Below are 26648 nucleotides of genomic sequence, written 5' to 3'. Positions count from 1 at the left end.
ATTGTGCACCAAGGATGTGTCGTTTGTTTAGACAAACGTGAAGGTCTTCACTGGCCTATTCTGTGTGGCCAGCAGTTGAGATGGGAGCTCTGGCTTATTCTTCCTTATTGTGCTAAGCATTGTTACCTACATCTTGAGGTGCTCCTCTCCCAATTTGTGTAAAAGTTATTGCATATGGCATTGTGGCCATGCAGCTTATGTCATGTACAGGGTAACCCTCACACCTTAATTTCTCACAGGATTTTCTCCATCTGACTTCCCCTTGTTAATGAAATGACATCCTCTGCTCTTCTGTATCTCTGTCCTTTCCCTTGAGCAAGTTATTCATAGCTTTGGACTGCATTCATTTTTATGCAGATGATGTTTAGATCTGTTTCAATGTTAAAAGTGACACTTCATCACAGCCTTCTCAGCTCACAACTTGCTTCAGTGAAATTAAAATTAAAACCTGAACAGAGCAAAACTCTTTAAAATTAAATTGCAACATAACTGAACTCCTGCAAAGTGACACTAAAGTGCAACTTAAGAAAACAAGCTCCTCTTCAACCATTCTAGGTGATGATCTCATCAGACGTCCTTTTACTGCAAAGAATCTCAGTGTCACTTTGATTCCTCCTTTTCTTATTTCACCCATGTAAGCCACGTTAAGAAACTTCCACCTGTGTCACCTTTCCTATGTTTGCTCATTCCTGTCCTTTTCTAATGGTGAGAATCTTGTCCCTGCTGTTATCACATCCAGCATTGATTTTTTAAGTCACTACTGGCAGGTGCCACTTCTAATCATATATCACAGCTCCAGCTGATTCAAAACTTGACTGCAAGAGTCCTGACACAAACCACTGACCGCGAGCACATCCCAGCCACACTGAGAAAAGCGCTATATAAATGTAATGAATTATTATTATCCTGCTGCACCTTCACTGCTCCCTGTGTCTTACAGGATTGAATATCAAATTCTGTTCTTGACCTGCCCACTAAGGTCCTCTCATTCTGTGCCCCCCACTAACCGGCACTCTGTGGGTGAATGCACGGCCTTCAGCTGTATATAGCGCCCTGACTGTGGACTGACCTCCTGAAATTAATGACATCAGCTGACTCCATTCATTTGTTTTTAACTCATTTGTGTAGGAGGACATTAAACAGACCTGAGATTCTGCCCCTTCTTTCTGTCCAGGTACTCGGGTTTGCATTATCACAAATTATGTTACTTGTTCAAAAATTTGTTGTTAGTTTTATATGTTGTATTTTAGTCTGGATTATTGTCTTTAATTCTATTTCAATGTTTTGTATTTCCTGTATTTATCTTTATTTAGTGGAGATATTTGTAGTCAATGTTATATAGGTCTTGTTCTTTCTGAATTTTCGGCATAGGAAGGGTGCTATATAAATAAATTACGGCTATTAATAGTATTTTTTTGGTGGCTTGTAATAATAAGTGACAAAAACTAGAGCAGTTCTATGTAAGGCAATATATAGCATATATAGTGAAAGTGGAGACAGATGTGAAAGGCGCTAGATAGATTGTATACAACGGGCAAAAATAGCGACCACTTGATAACAGTATTAACTATAATTGATGAAAGCATGAATTAATCAACAGAAATAACCGCGCGAGCTACATTTTAAACTTAACGATTTACTTAAGAAAATAACAAAAGAAAAACGCCCCAGCACGTCAATGAACGCAGACGCTGCAGGCAGGTAGGCAGGTAGCCTACATCGCATCGGTAGTGGTTTAGTACTACCATAGTGAATGAATGGGAAACGGTTTAAGAAGTTTTAACTAAAGAATCGGGAGGAGGTGTGGGTTCGATTTCTGACCAATGCAGCCTAAGTTTTAGGAGCAGCCGAAAAAAGAAGAATCTTCTTCTACATGACCGGACTGTGTTAGAAAAACACTGCCACCGTAGCCCTCAATTATATTTGGCATATGTATTGTAAACAATCATTTGCAGAACACCGGCATTATATGGTAGTATTCTAGAACTGTTTCGAAGCAGGTGGGCAACACATCACAAATTCTTGTTCCGTGGCCACCGCTGCTGAAATTGAAATATTTGTTCTATCAAAATATAATAACGTTACTGAACAAGGCCTATGGGTGGATTGGTTCCGGATCCCACGTTTTTCAACTGAATTAAAATGGCTGGATAATTAACGTGCAAGCAAAGGGCCGCTTGTTTATAAATTTTCCCCCACCTCTTTGCTTAAAAGCCTCACAAAAATATCTTGCACTGTCTTTAAATACTATGATAAAGGTGTAGCACTCTAGCCAGGTGTTGTTCCTGCCTTGCGCCCACCGTTTGTGGGCACAGGCTCAGCTGTCCCGGGACCCTGCCTTTCTTAGGAAGGCTAGGGAGATGGATGGACGAAAGTTATTCATTAACGACTGCAATGCAGTTGTTCACTAGCCGTGCATTTACTTCATATGGTATGTATCTAACAGTATAGGAATATTATTACATACGAATGTACCCCTTCAGCGCTACGCTTGAATATTACACGTGATACTGTATTCTGTTAGGTAGAATGCCCAGAGGGGACTGGGCGGTCTCGTGGTCTGGAATCCCTACAGATTTTATTTTTTCTCCAGCCGTCTGGAGTATTTTTGTTTTTTCTGTCCCCCCTGGCCATTGAACCTTACTCTTATTCGATGTTAATTAATGTTGATTTATTTTGTTTTATAATTGTGTCTTTCATTTTTCTATTCTTTAATATGTAAAGCACTTTGAGCTACTGTTAGTATGAAAATGTGCTATATAAATAAATGTTGTTGTTGTTGTTGTTGTATTTGTAGTCTTGCTATCACTTTAAAACAGTTAGCAATGGTTCCCACAGTTAATTGTACTATATGAAACACACGTTGGTGAAACTGAACATTCATAAAAAATGCACTCCAGCCAAGGCACATAAAAGGTACAATGTATTCTACTGACGAAATGAAGATGAAAAAAATATAAATTTAAAAACTACGATGTTACGTGTCTAAACATAAATATGTATATATTGGCTATTAATACACGCTGGAAACAATTTCGTATTGTTTTATAAAACACTAGCCACGGTATATATCAAAGACAGGTGATATATTTAAAAATAGGTGCTCTCTCTTGCCCGGCGTGTATATTCAATGCTTTTCCTCTTATTCGCTTGTGTCTAAACGTCTCTTAACCGGCGCTCCCTTTCTTGAGTGTGTTCCTGTGAATCCTGCTTCTCAGACTCTGCCACTATTTTCAAGGGACCTTTTTCGCTTCCTACCTTACGTCAGTACTCCTCCTTGTGCTTTAAATATGTTTTTTAAATGTAGGCAATGGATACCCAATAACTAACTGCTTTTTCAATCAGGTTATCTCTATTTCATAGTTTTCACATGCACTGCAATATGACATGTGCAACAGATTCTGTTGTTAAACATTCCTTACAGTTCCCATTCATTATTTTCTCAATTAATTTTAGATTGCCATTTACACCACAGTGACATATTCTTAATTTATTAATAATAATTTCATCCCCTATGTGGCTCGCTGCAAGGGTGTTCCCATAAACAGAATTTTGAACCTGGAATAGATGCCTAGTTGTATTTCCAAATTCCCACCTTTCCTGCCTTAAATTTTCTAATTTCCCTTTTACAGAGAATTTTTATTTCAGTTACACTCAGGTGCCGCTGTGGATATCTATATCTGTTTTACTTGAAACTATCCTAGCAATTCTATACAGTACTTCATTTCCCCTAATATCTACATGTGGCAGAACCCATAAATAACCGACTGTAATACACTGGTTGTACAGATCCCATAACATATGCTGGATTTCTGTAATCATATCAGGTGTTTATTTACTATCCTCATTTTGGATTGATAATAAAGCAGCCATTGAATCTGAACAGATTACCACTTTGTAAGGTTTTATTTATTACCTTTACCCAAACTAATGCCAAACTTATCGTCAGTTAGTAATTCCACTGAAAAAGACAGATAAATGGACTGAGCATCTCTTCATGATGTTTATATTAAACAGATGAATGTACACTGCTGTTCCTACTTTCCCAAAATCTGGAAGTTTAGAACCATCCGTTTATATCTGTCTATGGCCATACCAATATGTCTCAAAATGTTTTTTAAAAGTTGTCCTTCTGCATTCACCCGTATAATTCATCTCCCTCTTTGGAGACATTAACGATAGAATTAAGAAAAAAGGAAGGTTGGGGGAATCTTATAATTGAAATAACTGTGGTTGGGTTTCATTGAGATGGTTGTTGCTTTAACACCCAAAGCCATTTCTGTCCAAGTATATCGCGGAGGGCCATTGCAAGCAGGGTGTCAGACCAAGAATGCCACCACACCTCAAGCACTAAGATGGCAGTTTCATTTTCAGACAAACTTACAGTTCCGTGATAGAAATATCACTTTATCTGTATGATTTATCAAGAAAAAACAACTTTTTTGTAACAAAACACATTCAATGCTATTACCAAATATCATGAAAATGTCTGTATCATTCATGTAAAATTTAAGTCTATCTACAAGAATCCCACTCGATTGTTTTCAAAATTCTGATTTCCTAACTTTCTTTGCAGCAAAAACTCTCCTATTAAATCCTCATATTCCAACCCGCTGCTAGTTCCTTTTCAATGGAGATCAGGGCAAATCCATTCCATCTCTATTGGGACATAAGTGTTTTTAAAAGAGGTTAAACATGTAAATCCCTTATTGTTGATTATTGAAATGGCAGAACACCTTTTAACCAATTAGAGAGATTGTTAGATATCATAGTTCAACCAACTGTCCAATTTAACAGATAGGAGAATGTGTGATGGTTGACAGTAAATCTGACAACTGGAAAAAAAACCCTCAAAAGTCAAACCTTCACTATTTTTAGTTATCAAGTTTAATGACACATACCAGTGTTAAGCCTTTGTATTGGATCTTCATGTTACCACCAAGCTGTATGAACAAGCAGATATGAAAAAAGAGCCAAGAAAACATATGGCCGGCTTATAATACGCACGACACAAACCTTATTTGACGGCATCCCTCATAACATTTCTTAGCAAACAGAGCCCACTGAACCCATATTTTTAATGATCACTAGTTCCTGTACTGACAGGCTGGGTGCTTTAAACGGATTCAGCTTAACAGTGCACTTGATTTGTGGTATTGGGTCTGTCCGAGTAATAACTACTGTACACTTGCCCAATAATGTACTTTGATGGGTTAGGGTTAGGGTTTAGGGACATTTCTTTTACCTGAGGTTTTGGAAATACAAAAACAACTGTCCCTGAATCTACAGTTGGCAGTGTCAATGGCTTTGTATCATTTGCCAAAATAACTGTGAAGCAAGCGTTTCTAAAGGTCTTGAAATCAAGGTAACTTAGTGCTTGTCACATTCTGGGTCACCTTCACCACCATCTGCAGTGTTTTAAGATACTGAGATAAACAGATACCATACCAGGATGTCACACAGGCAAAGAGGATATACTCTACTGTGTACCTGTAGACGTTTGTGAGAACAGATGGAAAAATTTGAAGTTGAGTCACTGGTGAGCCATCTTGACAAGAGCTGAAATGAGACTTACTGCTTCAATTCATTACTCACGCTCACTCCCAGAAATCTAAAACTTTTTAAGAGCATGACCTCCAATACAGATGGAAGTGTGGGATGTTTTGTGCGGTCTATGACCAGTTCCTTGGTTTTGCTGACATTAAGGGTGAGATTATTGTCCGGGCACCACTGAGTCAGCAGGTACATCGCTTGTCTATAAGGGGCATATGATGGTGGCATCATCAACAAAATTAATGATGGATTTGGAGCCATGTCTGTCCACATTTGTTTTTATCATTTGGAGTAAAACCAACTGAAAGTCGATAGATAATGGCAACATAAACTAAATCTGTTAATGAGACCTCCAAGGGATTTGTCAGAACTATAAGAATGGAAAATCAGCAAATATGATTTTAAGGTGGCTGTGCAGGGAAAACAACTTGGTGAGTTTGTTTTCTTTAAATGTGTCCTCTTCAGTGCATTAGTGATACTGCTTTACTGCAGCATCATTGAGAGACTGTGACAATTATCCAAAAAATGTTTGAACACTAAAACAATGAATTTATATTCAGCTAAAGCACTAAATGTAAAAAATGTGCATTCATTAATCTAAAAACATTTTTTACCCATTCTTTTTAAATTTTGTGAAAATATATGGTTAAATTAACGTACCTTTGAAAGTATGTTTTACTGTGCAGATTAGGTTATGTGACAGAATCCAAATTGGCCATGTTTGTGAGTGGAATGACAGCCCCTTCAGGGCTGTTCCCTGCTTTTTAACTAGTTGTGCTAGATGAGCCACTTGGACTTGGATCAAAACGGGTTTGATAATCAGGATATCATGTTTTATACTTTAGGTCAAGTATCACAGGACATTCAAATACTGTTAGGAATGATTTCTGTAATAACTGTTCTCTATTATATGTGGACTTGTTTCCTGTTCTCTCCGTGTGGACAAATAAGCTGGTTGTGATTCTTTAGTTTAAGATCGGGTTTCATGAGCACTCGATCCCTCCATGTGAAATAAAGTAATCTTAGTTGACTTGTATTGTTTCTATCCATCAAGTCAACTGTGTCTCACAGCAATGGTGCCCACTAGGGGAAGACAACACCTACATGCAATCATCCAATACCTCAAGATGGAACACTTCATTCATCCATTATTAAAACTTTACAGCCCAAAGAATCAAACAAACAATGCAATGCAAAAAAAAAAAACAACATAAAATGAATGTTTTCCTATTTCATAAAGGGAATTTTAAGATCTCTTTATAAGATGCTTCAAAAAGCAATCACAATAAGTGCATTTGAAGTTGTGCACCTGAAGTTTCATGCGATTACATTCTTGGAGTTCCACAGGGCCTGCCTTTGATAGCATTGGTATGGATAATGCTTTTCTATAATTTTTTAACTGTTCTTTTTTAATCCAGAATATAGAAAGAATGCATTGCTTTGCTGGATTGATAATATTTATTAAGATTTTTTTTTACATCAGATTTTAACAAAGCAGCTTTATTTAGATTTTATTTTGCACTTCATATTAGTAATTTGCCTGGATGTAAAATGTATACACAGTTGAAAAAAAATGTTTCTAATAAAAACTGTAACAAAAAAACAGTAACAAAATGCATTTGCAATAATTTACCAGAAACTATAGAAAATATTACAAATTAAAAATCTCTTCTTTGAAGATGAGTCCATGAGAAGGAATTATCGAGCATCAAATACCACCACTGGAAATGTTAAATTAAGGATTAAAATTTTAAAAGTTTGTGGATTAATGAAATCAATACTCAGTTACAAAAATCAAGCAAATAAGGTTTACTTTAGATCGGATAAATAATTTACCTTCAAAATGTTTTGTATCTATTTTGCAGTTTAGAGTTGCACAACATTATAATAAAAGTCAGCTTGGACAACTATAAAAAAAAAAAATAATGACTAAAGATAAAAGTATACATCAGTTTTACACCACCAAATGGCCAGTCTAGTCTCTATTTAAAATGTGTAACTGTAAAGTTGCAAGCAACTCTGATTAGGACTATCTGGCTTGAGAAACACGTATTATTATTATTACAATACACAGAAGAATGAAACTTAAAACCAAGAATGTTGTTTTATTTTCATCCATATTATTTTGCCATCTCAAGTATAATTTGCAGAATGCTTAGGGCAACACCTTGTAGGATTTTTCTAGATGGTTAATGAATTGGAATTTTTATTGGTACAAAGTTTAATACATTATAAACTATATTATATATAATAAACAGTATATTGTGAAAACACCATGTCACATTGGTATCATTCACTTCATATAAACATGTACATGTGGCTTAACCCACTGATCTTTGCAATAAAAAAACAGAATTTCAAGTGACAATTGTAATCTGCTTTTTGTATTATTAAAACTGTAGCTTCAAATCACTGAAGGGCACCAAAACTACGAATATTTCTAAATATAATGTTAGGTAAAAGGTCAAAGTGACAAATGCACTAACATGTGGATAAGTTAATGGAGGAAAGAAAGAAACGGACTATTTTTCTCCAAATATTAAAATACCTTAATAAGCATGCTCAAAAAAGGGATAAAAAGGATACATCTTTTTGTTCTTTTTTTGTACATTATTCTATAGCCACATTCTCGACATCTGATAGGATCCCTGGCTTTAATTTCGTTCTCTGTATGGCACTCTGATGAAAAAGAAACATCAACATTAGCACAAATATATCAAGGCAAAGTCTAGTAACAAAAATATTTATAAAATAACACACAATAAAAAATAAATAAAGCCCACCTCAAATGGATATAATCTTAATTGCTCAGGTATCAGTAGGACTTCCTGGCAAAGCCTAATTACTTCTCTATATGAGTATTCCAACCAAAAAAAAAAAGTGAGTTTTTTGTTTTGTTGTTTTTTCTATCCAACTGGCCAGCTGACGTTACCTTTTTCTTTAATATTATTGCGTAATCTTGTTTGTTTTTCATTTCATTTAACTTTCTCACAGTGCTTTGCAAGACAACAAAAAGACTTTCTCTGTATAAAAATGTGCTCTATAAATAAATTTTGTTCTTGTTAAACAATATAACATGCAACACATTCAGACCCTTTTCAGATTTTGTTATGTCATGCTAAAGTCGTTCAAAGCGGGCATGAGGCAGCAGGGTCTAAAATCCCTAAAGAATGCTTTCAATAAAGCAGTCAGAGTGTATATGTGTACAGTGCCTCAGACACTTTTACTTTTTTTTTTTTTTTACACATTATATTGCAGTCTTGTGCTAAAATGATTCAAATTGTTTTTTCCTCTCTTCAAGCAAAACTCAATACCCCAGAATGAAAAAGTGACAACAGGCTTTTAGAAAGTTCTGAAATTCATTAAAAATAAAAACTGAAACATCACATTTTTATGCGATAAGCCTGTGACACTAGTACTACACCACAGCTCACTCATTATTGATTTCTGGGAGTCTCTACGCTAGCCTGGTGTGTAAGAGTGAACTACGAGATGCCCTGGCACCATTACTTAGAGATGTGTTCCTACAATGTGCCCAGTATTGCCAAGATGGGCTTCATGTGTCATTAACTTGTATCTGACAATGGGTGCTGGGAAAATGGTATTAACGCATTAATGCCAATAGACTACTCTAACTGATCAAAAAGGCTGGTCTCATTTGGAGAAGGAAGCTGCTTACTATTCTGGAAAATTACTCTCACCCCCATATGAGGCTTTGGCTAAACAGAGGAACATGTTTAGTAACAGACAGACAACTGTGTTGCTCCAAGGAATGCCACGTAAAAGCTATAATGAGTCCCCCCCCACAGCAGAGGTGGTATTGTTCCCTGTCTGCTGAATGGTACGGAACTGGTTTAGCAGACATCTTAACAATGATGCTGTGTGCAATACACTGTACCAATCAATGACTGACATCCTGTACTGTAAAACTAACTTACAAGAATGTGCAATTATAATCACCTTACACTTAGCACATCCCTACAGTTTGTTAATTTACTTACAGATAATTCTTGTTATATGTGTACTTGTATCTGGCTAGCATACTTAAAGATTATGATATTTTTGTTTTATGAGTAATTGTGCCTTGTTTGTCTTCTGTTGCAATTTTCCCTGGGGTTAAAGTTTCTGTATGTCTATTATTTCTACACATTCACACGAGTCAGTTTAGAAACTCCAACCTAGATGACAACTTTACCTGAAAAACTCATGTATGGAAGAACATGCAAACTACAGACATACAATGAATTTGGATCCAAACCCCATAAAGATAATAAAAGCCATGAATTCCTAAGAACACACTGTGTGCATCCACTTAATTATATTTAATAAACTAAAATAAGGTTAGTTACCTCCACAAATGTATATCATTGGTTGCTGCTTAGGTGGTGGAACATCCTTCTGAGTGTCCATGTTGATCTATAAGAAAAATGGTTATATTCAGTATTAATTCACAAATATACAACATTTATTTATATAGCACATTTTCATACAAAAGGTAGCTCAAAGTGCTTTACATAATGAAGCATATAAAAATAAAAGGCACAGTAAGAAAATAAAATAAGTCAACATTAATTAACATAGAATAAGAGTAACGTCCAATGGCCAGGGTGGACAGGGGTAAAAAAAAAAAATAAAATCTGTAGGGATTCCAGACCATGAGACGGCCCAGTCCCCTCTGGGCAACTAAATATACGAACGACTTTCCTCACAGATCTGGCATTGTCTACTGAAATGTTAAAAGTACATCTTAAAATAATTGGAATCATCTCTGCTTGCATAAGAATGAACAATAGGATTGCGAACGCAAAACTGTGAAATAAGTAAAAATGTAATCTAAATACATACGGGGAAAAAAAAGTGTACCACGATAGACAGTGTTTCACAGCAGGTTACTTCTCCTGTGGGCATGCACATATGCAACTTCGCAAAACCAGTAATAAGGTGAAGGTTGGCATCGGCATGCAACCCACCTTTTTGACTACGTCCTTTATTTCTAGATCAAATCAAATTTAAATAGTCATTAAAGGCTCCTTCAAAAGAATCTTCGTAGATTCACGCTTTTCACAAAGTAAAGCTCCGCTGTCTGAACAATTTCTTTTAGGTCTTTCATTTACGTCAGTCCCGAGTCTTTTACCATTACTTATTCGCACAAATCATCAACGTAACTGACAAGAAAGTTTTTTTTTATTTGGAAGCCCCGTTTCTTGTGGTTCGATGCTGGGCCCCAATCAAAAACTATATTAACTTTGCACCTCGTTCCATTTGATATTTTACCAATCACAAAATAAAAAAAGAGCACACCAAGTCGTTCGTGCTATTATTTGTACCTGTACGTTCACACAACTGTCCGCCGTTTATTCAGAAGGCTACATATGCTCGGCACATTTGTACAAACAACACAAAGTTCAGCATGAACAACATTGAACCCCCTCGAGTGTTTCTTTTTTTCCTTTTTAAATGAAAACTAACGGATTATTTACTGCTGCCATCTGCTGGGTGGAAGATCAATTACAACTATTTGGCGTAATGGTATTTTTCAATGTTGAAGACACTACGATTTGTTTAGTACAAGTAGTATATTTTCTAATCATAATAAAACGTAATCTTTCTATTCATGCGTTCACAGGTTAGTGTCTTCCCAGTCATCATATTTTACACAAATAGAGTATCATGTGGAGGAGAAGGGCTGGGTTGAGATTGAGATTAGAGATTACAGTTAATTTTACTCCATTCAAGACAGAACATGGGCCTGTTAGAGTGCACCCTGATGCTGGCAGCTTGTTTGGCTATGGCAGTAGAAATGGACCACCATCTAACAGAGCACTAAGCATTGGGTGCTCCTGGGGCATAAAGAAGGTGAGAGTATAGTGGGGGACATTAAGGTGTGTGTTAGGAATTCCCCATCTGACAGAGGGCAGCAGGGTGCCTCTTTGTGTTATACTTTCCTTCCTGTTATCCACTGTATAGAGGGTTGTCTGGCCCTTTAAATAGTAAATGAGGATCAGGATTGCAGAGACTCGTAGGACTGATATAAGGAGTGCCAGGTGTATAGTTCCAGGGGTTACAACGGCTTTTTCCAATCCCAAATGTTATTACCAGGATGTCCCCAGATGTGATTTTGGGCTGGGTCAAAGAAACCTTTCTGTTTAAAGCCTTTGCAAGAGCAGAGTTGGCAGGTTACTTCTGGGTTACCTCTTGAGAATATGGGAATCAATCTTGCATTTAAAAAGGCCAGAAGGCTTTAGGGTTTTCTTTATTCCTTTTGATAATTTGTTCTCCACTACCATGTTCTCTTCCATTATATTCACTTTTGTAAATAATCCTTTCTTTCTTTTTAATAGTTTAGCTTCCTTTGTGACATTTAGGTAATGGCTCAAGATCACCCACTTTCAGTTTAAATAAGATGTAAGTTGCTGTTCAGATCTATTGTGAATGGTGTAGCTGCAGACCTTCAGAGCTCTGTGATTGCCAATCCAATTGCATGTTTATGTCACGTGATTCAGAGCAAGACTCTACTGGATCTACTACCACTTTGCTTTCAGCAACTACTGGATAGAGTAGATTCCATGTGGGTCAAAAATCACCATAACATCTTTTGACAACTTGGTCAGTGCACACTTTTCTGAAGTCAAATAGTGGACCAACTGTCTGTTAGGTATGAGTACCAAATAAAATGGTTCTTCATTCTAAGTTTCTTTTTTAAGATGTAAAATTTTGCAATTTGTCTTAAGTCCTGGGTGATCTTTACATAGAATTTGCATATTCCCCCCTTTTGTGTGTAGGTTTCATCTGGGTGCTCTTGTTTCTTGCCACAGTCCAAAGTCATGCAGGTTAGGTGAACTGGTGATGCTAAATGGACCCTGCGTGTGTTGGAGTGTATTTAGGAAGTGTAGTTTAGTGGTTAAGGCTTTGGACTTCAGAGATTTGCAGCTTCAGTCCATCCATTGCTGGGTGCACTATACCCATCTCTATAAAGGACAAGCATGTTGGTGTTATTCTGTAAAACACTCTTTCCACTACTACTAACATCATCTTTCCCAGACTGTCACCTTACAGGCACCATGAAATAAATTCATGATTATTACTATTGTTATACCCACTCTGAGATAACCTACAGTTTTCTCAACACAAGTCCTTGGGTGGGATGAAAGAGGAAAAAACATGTAAACAAGATGAGAGCAATCCACACAGACAGCACCTGGAATTTGAACCCAGATCTGTATGGGAACAGTAACAACTTCACCACCACTGAAGTTTGTACTGACTTTCATATTGTTACATGTAAAATCTTTAATATTTATAGAGGCCATACAATTTTGAAAAGATTGCCAGGATGCAATATTATTGGTACAATAAAAGAAAAAAATTAATGGACTCTGATTCATTGCAGTTCTTCCTACTCATTATGGTGTATACTTACTGGAATAATAAATTTCATCGATAATTTAGAAATGAACCCCTTTTCATTTAACGGCTATTGTGGATGTTGAGTATCTTGTATGCACAGGACCAGCTTAAGGGTATGTTGCGCCCCTAGGCAGACTCGGTTGCAAGCAACCTTAAACGAGACACACAAAGTAGAGTTCCTCTTTTAGATCCGCACGGTTGATTCCACAACTGCAATCGATGAGTTGTGTCCCTTGGTGATTGTATATGAAATCGACAAACTGGGGAGGAAGATCCACCTTAGAGGTAGGCGCCTGCATGTGGGGATCCCCCTTGGAGATTGCTGCCCTCGCGATCAATCATATATGATACTACTGCTTAGTTCCCCCTTGGTCATGGCACCCCTAGAGCCAGCCTTGTGTATGCATAATGAGCAAATTCAACGATTCTTGAAAATAGTGACATAAATCATTTTGAGTTGGACTTACACATCATCGTTAATAACAGTCTTTCTACTATATTGATTAGTATTCATACCATCTTCCAAATGACATTAATGTATTGTGATAACAATGAGTCGGAGACATCATAAAGATTTGGGGCAGCCACCCGTATAATTGAATCGGCTGCGAAAGTAGTTGTAAATAGCACAATGTGCTTAGTTCAGAGTCCAGAACAGAACTGCCTGTACTGAGGCAAGATGGCAGTTTTAAAGGGCTGGAAGGGAAGTGATGTCATCTATGCCGGAACTGGGAGTGGTGTCCTTGTGCGCGGAAGTGACATCATCCTTGGGGTCGGCAACAGGCGGGATTTCCCGGGAAAGGTCTGCAAGGGACTGAGAGAGAAAGTCAGTACACTCTGCCACCCCCTGGCCTGGTGTAGAATTACTAGCGTTTAGGCCCTTCAGTTGGTTCCCATGCGCACGTGTGTGACAGTATGTATAAACATAATTGACAAAATCTTACGGCTTAAAAAAACAATTCAAATTAAACCAAAAGATGTTAATTAGCAGCAAAAACAGGTCACTAATTAAGAAAAGGGTTAGAATGAGAACCTGCAGCCACTGGGACCCTCCTGGACCAGAATTGGGGACCCCTGGTCTAAATAAATCAGCCTGGCATACTTCAGAAATGAAATTAAAACTTGACTATAGGTAAATGCATTTTATGAGATTTGTCAGGATAGTTAAAGTTGGGGGTAGGATAAGCATTCCTTTACATTTTAATAATTTACATTAGTGAAGATATTTTTATGCCCCATTTAAAGGCAGTTGTTCAAATCTATTTAGATATATTCGTATTATCTTTATTGTTAATGTTCCTCAAAGCAATGTTAATGAACATTCAAAATGTTACATATTTAATGGCTTGTTATATACTTTACTGCACTGTAGGTGGCGTACCAGTCTTAAAATTAATTTACAGCATAAATTCATCCATCCACAACCCTCCTGATTCAGTTCATGGGTGAAAGGTACTGTCTAAATATCTGTCTCAGATCTTTCCAGCAGTTTACTAACCGTTGTATCCAGTTTAAGGTGGAGCCCACCAATTCCGGCAGCAACACGTATCAAATGACGGCATGTCGATCTCATCTAGATTAGGGGTTAACGTGTAAATTCCACACAAGTAGTAAGTGGTGTCTGGCCAAAACGCAGGCGGCGGATTGCTATGTTTGAAGTGATAACGGAAACGAGATTATTGTTGTTTTGGTGTATGTTACTAAAGTAGTTAGGGATCATATGCGTGTGACCCGCTGTTTCTAATATAACATAATGCACGCTCACTAAACCTGCGAAATGAAAAATACTTCCTGACTCAATTTCCCAGAAAGCTCCACCGGAGGTGCGTCACGTAACCGGATATGTTTCCGTAGGGTTCGTAGCTTTCTCAAGTGGTGTAATATAGTACCGTGGCGTGTGGGTATGTTTGGGCTACCCCGTCTTAAGTAAGGTGACGCAGTTATATTGTCAGATTGTAATGTTACAATTCAGTTGTTTTTTCCCCCCCCACATGCTTTGTGTTTTGTTTGTCTCTGTCGAGTTATATTTTAGGTTTCATGACACATGTGCACCTTTACCACGTTTGGTAGCTTTTGCACATGTTTTTTATTTTCTTATTTCAGATAATGCAGACCCTTTTTATTTTAGTGCAGCGTCAAAGTAAAAATATTTTAATACTTTGCAGTGTCGGTAGCGTTACGTATTAGTTGACAAAGGGTAAAAACGTGCCTGCTAAGTATATGCGTTCCCAGTATGCCGCAGTGCCAGGGCTTAAACATGCGCTCCGTTCAGGGTGAGCTTGCCTGCTTTTCGCATTATGCTGCCAGATTAAACACCGGCACCATAATTAAAACTATTTAAAATCTGTTATCTAATTTTCTTTCAATGCCCAGTTCATTATTGCATAACTGTACTGCTGTTTGGCTTTTCAGTGAAATCTGAAAGCGTTAATTTTTCAATTGTCTGTTTTGTGATTACTCTTTTCTTTTTCAGTGTGAGTTTTGGGTTGTGACTGATAAAAATGTCCGGTGCCAAAGGAAGAAAATATGAGAAGAAAATGAAATACCAGCCCACAAGTGTTACTTTCCACACTGGCGATCCTGGTGGGAGCTCTTCTAAAAACTATAATGGAGCAGGCGCTCAGCAACAAGGTACACTCGTGTTTGAAAATCTTTTTTTTTTCAGTAGTATGGCTTGTGTTGCTGGTCATATACTGCTTCTTCCGTTATTTGACCCATGGCATGAAAATGTTGAAAGGCACATGACTAATTTTACTTAGTGTAATGTTTAGCCAAAAGCTTCCTTTTTATCTCTTTTTCGTTACTTTTATGTTTTGGATATTTATGCAGATTGTGTGTAAAAGTATCTGCCACAGAAAGAATTAATTGGCAAAACCAGTAGGTTTTCCAGTTGTGTTCAGCTAAATTAAAATGTGTCAAGGGAGTCTACTGCAGCAGCATTGAACCCAAGGCAGGGAACAGCACCGAATAGAAGCCAATCCACTGCAGAGTCTACTCGCACACATGGCACCATTCACCTTGGGCCAATTTTTTGTGTAAGAATGTCTTAATTAAACTTGACTTTACATTGTAATGTGCATATGAAAACCAATTTGGGCTGTTTTGGCAGTGGGGAATTGTTGGTGCCAACCTTTTACTCCAAGCTACTTTAATAATCCTTCTGTGTGAGTTAAGGATTTTTTTTTTCATATACACAAAGGTTGAATTTTCTACCACATTTTCCCCATCTCTAAAGATAGCATATTACACTGTCAGTATTTTATTACAAATTTGGTGGAAATGTTTTTGCCATAAAGGTGTAGTTTCTGATTTGCCGACATAATGCAGATTTGAACTGTATTTATAATCTTTCCACTGTAGAAAGAAAATATGGGGGAGTTCAACCACAGAGAGACCAACCTTGGACGCCATCCTCTGGTTTCAAACCTTATCAAGAACAAAGTGATTATAGAGATGGTCAAACTTCACAGGGATTTCCCAAGTATATAACAGGTAAAAATGCCTAAAATGCATTTTTTGTTGATTTTTCTCTTGGAATCAACTGACCTTTTTTTAATTATTATAAGTTGTCTGACTCTGTCTAACCCAATGATATGATGTATGCTCTGTCTTGATGGGGAAAAGGTTGCCTTAAAGTAAACATTACGTTTTATGATATTTTCATTAGCAGACTTTTTATATACAAGGGTGGGACATTTTATATGGATACACCTTAATAAAATGGGAATGGTTGGTGATATTAACTTCCTGTTTGTGGCACATTAGTATATGTGAGGGGGGAAACTTTTCAAGATGGGTGGTGACCATGGTGGCCATTTTGAAGTCGGCAATTTTGGATCCAACTTTTGTTTTTTCAATAGGAAGAGGGTCATGTGACACATCAAACTTATTGGGAATTTCACAAGAAATACAATGGTGTGCTTGGTTTTAACGTAACTTTATTCTTTCATGAGTTATTTACAAGTTTCTGACCACTTATAAAATGTGTTCAATGTGCTGCCCATTGTGTTGGATTGCCAATGCAACCCTCTTCTCCCACTCTTCACACACTGATAGCAACACCGCAGGAGAAATGCTAGCACCGGCTTCCAGTATCCGTAGTTTCATGTGCTGCACATCTCGTATCTTCACAGTATAGACAATTGCCTTCAGATGTCCCAAAAGATAAAAGTCTAAGGGGGTCAGATCGGGAGACCTTGGGGGCCATTCAACTGGCCCACGATGACCAATCCACTTTCCAGGAAACTGTTCATCTAGGAATGCTCGGACCTGACACCCATAATGTGGTGGTGCACCATCTTGCTGGAAAAACTCGGGGAACGTCCCAGCTTCAGTACATAAAGAGGGAAACACATCATCATGTAGCAATTTCGCATATCCAGTGGCCTTGAGGTTTCCATTGATGAAGAATGGCCCCACTATCTTTGTACCCCATATACCGCACCATACCATCAATTTTTTTTGTTCCAATAGTCTTGGAGGGATCTATCCAATGTGGGTTAGTGTCAGACCAATATCGGTGGTTTTGTTTATTAACTTCACCGTTCACATAAAAGTTTGCCTCATCACTGAACAAAATCTGCGTAAACTGAGGGTCCTGTTCCAATTTTTGTTTTGCCCATTCTGCAAATTCAGTGCGCCGATCTGGGTCATCCTCGTTGAGATGCTGCAGTAGCTAGAGTTTATAAGGGTGCCATTTGTGAGTAGCTAATATCCGCCGAAGGGATGTTCGACTAATGCCACTCTCCAGTGACATGCGGCGAGTGCTACGCTGTGGGCTCTTGCTGAATGAAGCTAGGACAGCCACTGATGTTTCTTCATTAGTGACAGTTTTCATGCATCCACATTTTGGCAAATCCAACACTGAAACAGTTTCACGAAACTTAGCACGCAGTTTGCTAACTGTAGCATGGGAGATGGGTGGTCTCGTAGGGTGTCTTGCATTGAAATCTGCTGCAATGACCCGGTTACTGCATTCACCAGACATCAACACAATTTCTATCCGCTCCTCACGTGTTAACCTCTGCGACATGTCAATGGCTGTAAACAAAGAGAAACTTGTAAATAACTCATGAAAGAATAAAGTTATGTTAAAACCAAGCACACCATTGTTTTTCTTGTGAAATTCCCAATAAGTTTGATGTGTCACATGACCCTCTTCCTATTGAAAAAACAAAAGTTGGATCCAAAATGGCCGACTTCCAAATGGCCACCATGGTCACCACCCATCTTGAAACGTTTCCCCCCTCACATATACTAATGTGCCACAAACAGGAAGTTAATATCACCAACCATTCCCATTTTATTAAGGTGTATCCATATAAATGGCCCACCCTGTAGATTATCAACAAATTATGCATTTCTAAAACCACGGGTTTTCAACAAATTTTTTTTTCCTTGGTACAACCCCTGAAACTATTGAACAATCTAGAATTGCCTAGAAGAACGAAGACCTTAACTGTAGGAATGCATTTTGCTTTTGAATGTAGTAGTAACTTTCTGTCTTTATAATCTGTAAAGCTTACGTTTAGTTAACATAGACGTAGGTAAGGCAATGCAGCCTCAGGAATCCAGTGTCTTGGTTTTGAATTCCATGCCAGATCAATGTCAGACTAGAGGCTGCACTTTGCTGGTTGTCTCCCACATCCCCAGAGACTTTTATGTTAGTCAAATTAGGCTTTCTAAATTGTTCCCATGTATTCATATGTATGAGTTAACCCGGCTACAGACAGATACTCTGTTCAGGACTGGTTCCTACCTTGTGCTGCCTTGCTTTCTGAGTATGCACCGGTCCTTTACATACAGTATTTGAGTTGGGTTAAGCTTGTTTTAAGAATTTTATTTATAATTGACTATATAAAATTGTTTTTATATATCTTTTCATTTTGTGTTTTCTGCTTAGCAACTACTTTTGCTCAGGCTCGAGCAGCAGAAGTCAAAGCCATGCTGAAAGCTGTTTCGAATAAAAATTCAAATTCTCAGGTCTTCCAGGCCTTGCCCAAGCATATGAGGAGAAGAGCAATGAGCAGTAATGTAAAACGTATTCCCAGAAGGCTCCGTGCTATTGCCAAAAGAGAGGTATGATGGAGAATTTGTAGATCCCTTATCTGGCTAAGGTCTTCATTTTTCTGTTGATACCACTGTTTTGTTTTCCCTGTATATTTTCATGATTTGGAATTGGTGTGGGGCTTTTGTCCATATGTTTTTATGTTTAGGTAAAATGTATCCTTGAACTACATTCTAGTTGATTTCCTTCCTAAAAGCCTGTATATTTATGCTTCCGTTTTTATCAGTTGTTGACTGGTGCATTCCTATTAAGGTAATATGTGATTAGCGGATTTTATGTTATTTTAATTAACATATTGGAAATTACTATGGTTGATCCACTATCTCCGTGTAGCTCTTTTGTTAAGTTCATTATTAATGTTAACTACTTTAGTATTTTATAATTAAAGTATGTCTATTACAGTTTTACGTCCTAATGACATGTATGCCTTTTGCCGTTTGGAGCTGAGGTTAATCATAACAGACGGAATGGTACTTTAGGGAGAAATATGTACAGTGTGTCTAGGGCTGCAACTAATAATTATTTTGGTAGATGACTAATCGTTCAATTTTTTTTTCGATTAGTCACGATTATTTCATGCCTGACTGTTTTGATGTCTGAGACCTGTGGTTGCACATCCTGTTCTGGGCTCCAGTGCATGTCATACCTCATCTGCTCACGTCTGTCCACCTGTGAATGTCACCCTGATGTCTCTGCATTAACATGTTTAAAATTAATAATAATCAAATTAAAATAACCAGTGAAATATATGAATTTGAAAATAATCAGATGTTTTATATTAGTGTGAGCATCACAATAAAAAAATACATTAAACAATGCAAACTAAAGTGCACATAGTCTTTAAACAAAAAAAGTGCATTTAACTTAACCAAAAATGGCCACTGGTGTGTCTTAAACTCCAAAAGTTTAAAGCTTCAATTCAAATAAAATAAAACATATATTCATATATTCCTGATTGCAGTACAGGAACGTGAGCATTTCGATGTGCTGTAGTGTGAGGCTGCCTCTCTTCTTTGAGACAATGTTCCCAGCTACTGAGAAGAGACGCTCAGAGGGAGTCGAGGTAGCAGGAATACACAAGAATGATTTTGCAGACAGAGAAAGATGTTTTAATCATCACACTCTGAAGGAAAAGTGTTGTAGTTTATCACATCATGTACTATATTATACCAAAATAAAAAAATAACGTACTAAAATATGTAACAAGCTAATTACTTATATACTCCAAAACAAAAGTTACCTAACGTTAGTTAGAGATGGTTTACTATTCATATGAACTCAAATATTATATGAAAAAAAAAAACTAGGACGGCTCAGCTACTCCTATTCACTAGTTTACTATAGCTCCAAACATAACTGAAATTATATTCACAACTGAATTATATTCGGCTATAGTCGGTTCCCAATGCATTTTGCCAGCATGTCGGAGCCAAGTATATTTGGAAAAGTACATTCGTTGAACGCCGCAACCGGCTAGAGTCGGTTTCCAGTGCAATTTGCCAGCACGTCGGAGGTAAGTATATTCGGCAATGTATGCTGCAACCGGCTGTAGTTGTGTCTCAGTGCAATTTACCAACACACAGGGGGTGAGCATATTCAGCAACGTACATTCATTGAACCCCTCAATTGGCAATATTTCCTTCACAGAGCAATTTTCCAGCACGTCCGAGCTGATCAGTCAATGCCGTACATTCGTTGAGCAGCCAGCTTACGAGCACTGCCAGCCCCAGCAGAACTGCAGCACCACTGTCTCTGGGATTGAGCCGCTGCACTAGACGAGCCTGCAAGCATCCGCGCTTACCTCTGTGTGTTCCAAGCACAGTTGGCTCGGTGATTGACGGAATTTCATCAATGGCTTCAGTTGCACAATGAACATATAATAATAGATTGTTGCAGTAGTTTTTTTTTTTTTTTATATATATAGTTTTTACAGTTTGTAGTGTGTAAAATGATCAGTGGTGCAGTAATTGTGGTGCTCTTTGCATGAAAAGAAATACTTGTTACATTAAAATTTCACATTTTCTTTGTGAATTGTGACGTTTACTTAAAAAGTGCAACTAAAAAATATTTGGCGTCCAGGGGTGCATTAACCCCCAAGTATGTGTCGGTTTAAGGGTTGACTATCATTTTTCGAAACCTTGATATACATATTACAGTACAAACATCAATGTTAACACGTGACACTAACTTTACTTGCTAAAACTTACCTCTCGAGATGGCGGCATCACAGCTCCAGGATGCTTGCGTTTCAGATGCTCCTACATTGCGGTGGTGCTGCCTCCATGAAAAGAAAGCTCCGCTTTGCATAATCTGCATTCAGCTTTTTTTTTTCTTTTTCGGTGAAGTGCTCCCACACTTTAGAAAGTTTCTGTCTCAATTTTTTTCCATCTCCTTCCCCCTACTCTATCCGACTTGCCATTGCAACCACGTTTATTTTCCTCTACATTCTTCTTCTCCTCAGACATTCTTCGTTGGTGGGACTGTGTGCAGTCTTGACAAACAATAACAAACGTTACTGCCAATAAAAACAATGTGGTTCTTTGTGACTGAAGCCTCTATAGAAGGCTCTGTTTCTGAGTCGACGATTTCTTGTAGTCGATTACATCGACTAATCGTTGCAGCCCTAAGTGTGTCCTTATTAAATAGAAGCTTAACACCTTTTTGGTTTTATTAACATTGGAAAATACAAAAATGTAAGTAATATCTCCGAAAACAAGCCCTCTCTCAGTTGTTACACATTCCGCTAGTATTTTTCTGAAATGGGCAACAGACTTACAGTATCTATCCTTGCAGTATACCACTTTGTGTCCTGAGGTTCTAAGTTTCTGTCCATAGGCTAAAGACTTTGTTAATTTCTATTTGGATATTTTTTTTCTTTTCAATTTGTCATTCTATGGATTAAAATTTATTAGTTAAGTTGAATTAAATGTATTCGTAAAAGTTGTACTATTCAATGTGGTGGTGTTAAGAGCAGTAATGGGAGCTTCAGCTAATAGCTTCAGGTTTTTTCTTGGCTTTCAAGTGATGTCATTAATGTAGCAGACGATTAAATTAACGTTGAATGTATATAGAAATACACTCAGATGTTCACTCCAGAGTGTGTACTACTTCCTAGAGGGGACTGGGCGGTCTCATGGTCTGGAATCCCTAAATATTTTATTTTTTCTCCAGCCGTCTGGAGTTTTTTGTTTTTTCTGTCCCCCCTGGCCATTGAACCTTGCTCTTATTCGATGTTAATTAATGTTGATTTATTTTGTTTTATAATTGTGTCTTTCATTTTTCTATTCTTTAATATGTAAAGCACTTTGAGCTACTGTTTGTATGAAAATGTGCTATATAAATAAATGTTGTTGTTGTTGCTAAGTCCTTTTATTGATACATCCATGAACTTAGAACACTGAGCTATGCAAGCTGCTTCTTTTTTCTGCTTTAACTCTCTTTGTAACTAAGCAGTACAACTTTTTTGACACAGTAGTAGAAATTCCTGCTTACAGTTTAGCAACTGAGTAAACAACCAATCAGTTGTCCATAGTTAATGAAACTACATTTAGCATTCAGCACTGCTATAGTACTATATACATCCCTGGTTTATGCACTGAATTCTTTGTTCCACCCATTGTTTTCATTTTGTCATTCCAGTCTAGCGCTGCAGTCATTTCCGCCCCTCATACTTGTCTATGTCATTCCCTCCTCTCGCAAACTTTCAAGTGTCATAGGTTGTTAGAGGGGCTGTGGTATTGTGGGAAATATTTATTGTATTTTTGTACCTTTTAGAAGTGAAAGCTTGCTATGGTGCATCATTGGCATTTTTTGTAGGTGGTGTTTCAGATTGCATATTACCACAATGAATAAATAGTATGCTAAATTGAGGGTGACAGAGCACAGAATTCATGCTTGCAGCAATCCAGATAATTTTATTACATGATCATGTGAATATCCATCATAAACATGTCAGTCACCCATAGTTTATGAAACACGGGTATAGTGGGATCATGCCTCTACTCTTCTTCACTGTGGCTTATAGTACATCGGGCCTTCCTGCCAGGACAGTGGAATTCTTATAAAAGCTTACTACTTTCTGCATACATCAAGAATGAATTTTTGACATGTTGAAAAAATGACTGGTGCCTTGTACTCCTTTTATATGTACTGACACCTGGCAATTCAGCTATTTTTCAAACGATTTCCATTTTATCAGAATTCTAGGATGACATATCCTTGTTAAAAACAATCCAGTTTAATCAAGCTAGTGTAGCATACAACCAGAGAATTGCTCTCAATTTTTGAAGCAGTGCAAACTTTACAAATAATTAATCTAAAAATGGTCAATGGAAGAGGTCATGATTCTAATAGTTAAGTGACCATTCCACCTGTAAAATTTCATGAACAATTGAATACAAGTCAGATGTGAAATTACATTAAAAATGGTCTGAGGTTTAAGCAAAATCTGTTTTGGACTGCACAGGACATCACCACACAGTCTGCTTACCCATATGGAAAGATAACACTGAATTCACATAAAGTAGTCAGTAAAAGTATTACATTTGAAGGCTGTAAGAAACAATTGGATTGCTAAGAACTTCAGCTAGTGTGCTTGGTGCAGCTAAAAGATTAGCAATACCAGAAGTCTTCATGAGACAACTTGTAAGCCAACAGTAGCCGGAAGAAGTAGTGACAGATTCTGTTTTGAAACTCCGAAAATATCTCTGGCTATTGCTGAAGCTTAAAATAAGGTTGTGTTATTTAGCCAAATTCTGAGTGCATTAATAAAGGTGATAAAAGGGACAGTATGCAGTCTGTACATACAGGGGCATTACAGTGACTCAGAGTGGTTTCTGGGACTTCAAAGTAAAGCACTTAAAGCACTTTGAGCTACTTTTTGTATGAAAATGTGCTATATAAATAAATGTTGTTGTTCAAGTAGCACTGCTAATTGCTATACAGCTAAAATCACAAACGTCCCTTCATTAGTTATAGATGCAAACGTATATTTGCAAGTGAATAGCAAACTGAGGTGGGGAACCTTGTAGTTCTTCAGAATGGTTATAGTTTGTATTTTTTACTGTGCTTTTTAAATATATAGTTAGTTGCTTCTTAAGTTTGAAAATTCAGTGATGATTTACTGTATGTACCATCAATATTGATGGCTATTTGTCCTCCTCAGGGCTGTCTGCTGTCTTGCTGTGGTTGGCTCTGGTGGCCTGTGATCCTGAATTTGATAATCAAGTTGGAGAGCATTATGCTATTTATGTTGTTAAATACAGTAATGTATTGATTAGAAGTGTTTGATTCATGATGCTTTGTTATCTGTATTTAGCTTGAAAAAGCCTCACAACAAAAGAAGGAGCAGTCTAAAAATAAAAGCCGCAAAGCTCGCAGACGACATGGAAATCTACTCCTGGAATTTAACCGAAGGCAAAGGAAAAATCTGTGGCTTGAAACTCACATCTGGCATGCAAAAAGATTTCATATGGTTAAGAAATGGGGATATTGTCTTGGAGACAAACCTACAAGTAAATGTTACAGAGCATGTTACCGAGCAATGACAAAACACTGTCTCTTACAGGTAAGAAATCATTTATTTTTAGTAAAATTACTGCGAAAATTGTTGACAAAATTTGCTTTTAAACATAGCGAAGTTTCACAATGTTTTTAAATTAAGCAAGAATTAGATTAAATATTTGGCATAATGTCATGACTGAGATTTAACTGCAGCATTTAAAATTTAAGCAAAAACCATGAAGCATGGTAGTGATGATACTGAAAATGTCTATTTTATAGATTTCAAGAAATCTGGTTTTAATTATTGGAAAATGAACACACTTGGTTTCTTCCATGTTTACTATATGTTAAGGAATCAGTGGTATTATTCCTGAGTATTTGTATATTTATGTGGCTGCTTGCGAGTTATGTTTATAATTTTACTGGTTACAATGCTGAAGTTTTGGGTTTGAAAATTCACAGATATTTTTCTTTTCAATAAGGATTTGTCTTATTACTGTTGTTTGGAGCTAACTGGAGGAGAAAATGAACTACTGAAAGCACTGGCCAGACTTACCAACAGAGAAACTGGTAAAGACTATAATCACAATGTGTTTAAATGTTTTTCTGTAGTATATATTAATGAAAGTGTTTAAGTTCAGCTAAAAACCTTAATTAAATAATCCATTAAGTTGTTATCCAAGGAATCTTGATATAATTAACCTTTTATCTTGGAAAATTTGACCTATTTAATGTGTATAGAATATGACACACTTTTCAAAATTATGTACATGAAAATTTTTTAATATGCTTTAAACTTACTATAATGTTTTTTTTAATTTGTAATATTTGGAATAGAACTTCATTACATAATGCTGTTTTTTTATTTTTAATATAAAGTTCCCACCAAAAATAAAATACTATTAAGTTTGAAATATCACCTCTAATCTTTTCTGAAAGATGGGGGAAGAAAACTTAAGTAAATCAATTCACAAATGTATTCTTCTCATTTTAAGTTCATGTTTACTGTTTTGCATACATACGTCGTAGTACATGGAAATTCTTAACGAAGAAATTACTTTTTTTTTGTATTGGCTGTGACAAACAATGGAATTTCGTATGCTCTGATTTGACTGATTTAATCTTTTTCTTATTTAATGTCTAGTGGAAGGTACTGTAATACTCTATAAAAAATACATATTGTAAGTTGGAATGAGTCCAAAGCTGTTCATGAGAATTTGTATTTGTTCTACTTGTGATGTGGTGAACAAAGCACATGTCACATTTAATTTTCTAGCAAATGTCAAATATGATACACACCTTACAAAAGTAAATATAAAGCATATACAAAAATAGAATTGGTAAAAGTATGAAAAATTTTGCCTCTTCTCGAATTGAAAATGAAAAGCCTGACCTACAGATTTTGCATTTGAGTGAAAATTTAATCTGTGGTGTTGCAGTGCATGTCAAGCAACTCTGTCCAGCTTGCATCCTGTACCTATGCAATATTTACAGTCCCGTGTGGTGTGTTTATTTATTAAAAAAAAAGAACAACTTCAGTGTAAACTGTAAGTGTAAAGTTTAAAACCACTAGTACTTATGTCAGCCATGAATAACACTGGTTTTCCCTTGCCAGGAACTTGCTGTTATTGAACCTAACCTAGACAACTGGAGTGAATCCATCAAATATCAGTGTAGCTATTGGGGGGGAAATGGAGAACAAAATAGTTTGCTAATAAATTAAAACAAAAGAAGCCAAAATTCTGTAAAAGTAGCCTAAACACTTGAATTGGGGGTTGTTGCTCATATAATGATGAAAATGCAGCGGTGAAATTTAAGTATATATTACGTGTTTATCCTACACTTTTCAAGACAATTTTTTGCCCTGCTGTAGTGTGCAGTTAGAATAACAGAATTGGAAATAAACCTTTCTATATTTGTTCCCATGCTGGACTGCACTACTCCAGCAGTTTGTCGGAAAACCTTACTTATAATATGAGAGGAATGGAATGGAAGGTTAGTGTGTTGTATATGCCACTACTGCATTGTCTCCTTTTAAGTAACATATTAGTGCTTGGTCACTAGAAGGCAAAAAGATATGTATGTATGTATGTATGTCTTTTGATTATAACTTTTTAGA

General features: G+C 36.9%; 2 protein-coding genes across 6 annotated transcripts in view; one reads left to right on the top strand and one right to left on the bottom strand.

Moving 5' to 3' along the window:
• Positions 1-7112: 7112 nt before the first annotated feature.
• On the bottom strand, positions 7113-11017 carry polr2k (RNA polymerase II, I and III subunit K). The gene is made up of 4 exons (XM_039737406.1): positions 10881-11017; positions 9903-9969; positions 8140-8232; positions 7113-7274 (listed from the first exon to the last, which is right to left on the bottom strand). The coding sequence occupies exons 2-4, from the start codon at positions 9961-9963 to the stop codon at positions 7252-7254; spliced, it is 177 nt and encodes a 58-aa protein (XP_039593340.1). The 5' UTR covers positions 9964-9969; positions 10881-11017; the 3' UTR covers positions 7113-7251.
• A 3734-nt stretch (positions 11018-14751) lies between these two features.
• Positions 14752-26648, top strand: part of pop1 (POP1 homolog, ribonuclease P/MRP subunit) — a 44392-nt gene continuing 32495 nt past the window's right edge. The window contains exons 1-6 of one of the 5 annotated variants that reach the window (XM_039736900.1): positions 14752-14783; positions 15434-15591; positions 16321-16452; positions 18863-19038; positions 24345-24593; positions 25012-25099. In XM_039736900.1, coding sequence (XP_039592834.1) covers positions 15462-15591; positions 16321-16452; positions 18863-19038; positions 24345-24593; positions 25012-25099 — 775 coding nt within the window. In that variant the 5' untranslated portion in view covers positions 14752-14783; positions 15434-15461. The other 4 variants (XM_039736897.1, XM_039736899.1, XM_039736902.1 and 1 more) reach the window with 4 other exon arrangements.

The sequence above is a fragment of the Polypterus senegalus genome, chromosome 15, assembly GCF_016835505.1.
Source record: "Polypterus senegalus isolate Bchr_013 chromosome 15, ASM1683550v1, whole genome shotgun sequence".
In the NCBI taxonomy this organism is placed as follows: Eukaryota; Metazoa; Chordata; class Cladistia; order Polypteriformes; family Polypteridae; genus Polypterus; species Polypterus senegalus.
This window is presented reverse-complemented; position numbering and strand designations above follow the sequence as displayed.

Bases quoted from the DNA above. Each gene is read 5' to 3' on its own strand.
- polr2k (XM_039737406.1), bottom strand. From the start codon at position 9,963: ATGGACACTCAGAAGGATGTTCCACCACCTAAGCAGCAACCAATGATA. The intron at 8,233-9,902 runs GTAACTAACCTT...CTTTTTCATCAG, and splicing joins AATGATATACATTTGTGGAG to AGTGCCATACAGAGAACGAA. The intron at 7,275-8,139 runs GTATCCTTTTTA...TAACATTTCCAG, and splicing joins CAAAAAAAGAACAAAAAGAT to TGGTGGTATTTGATGCTCGA.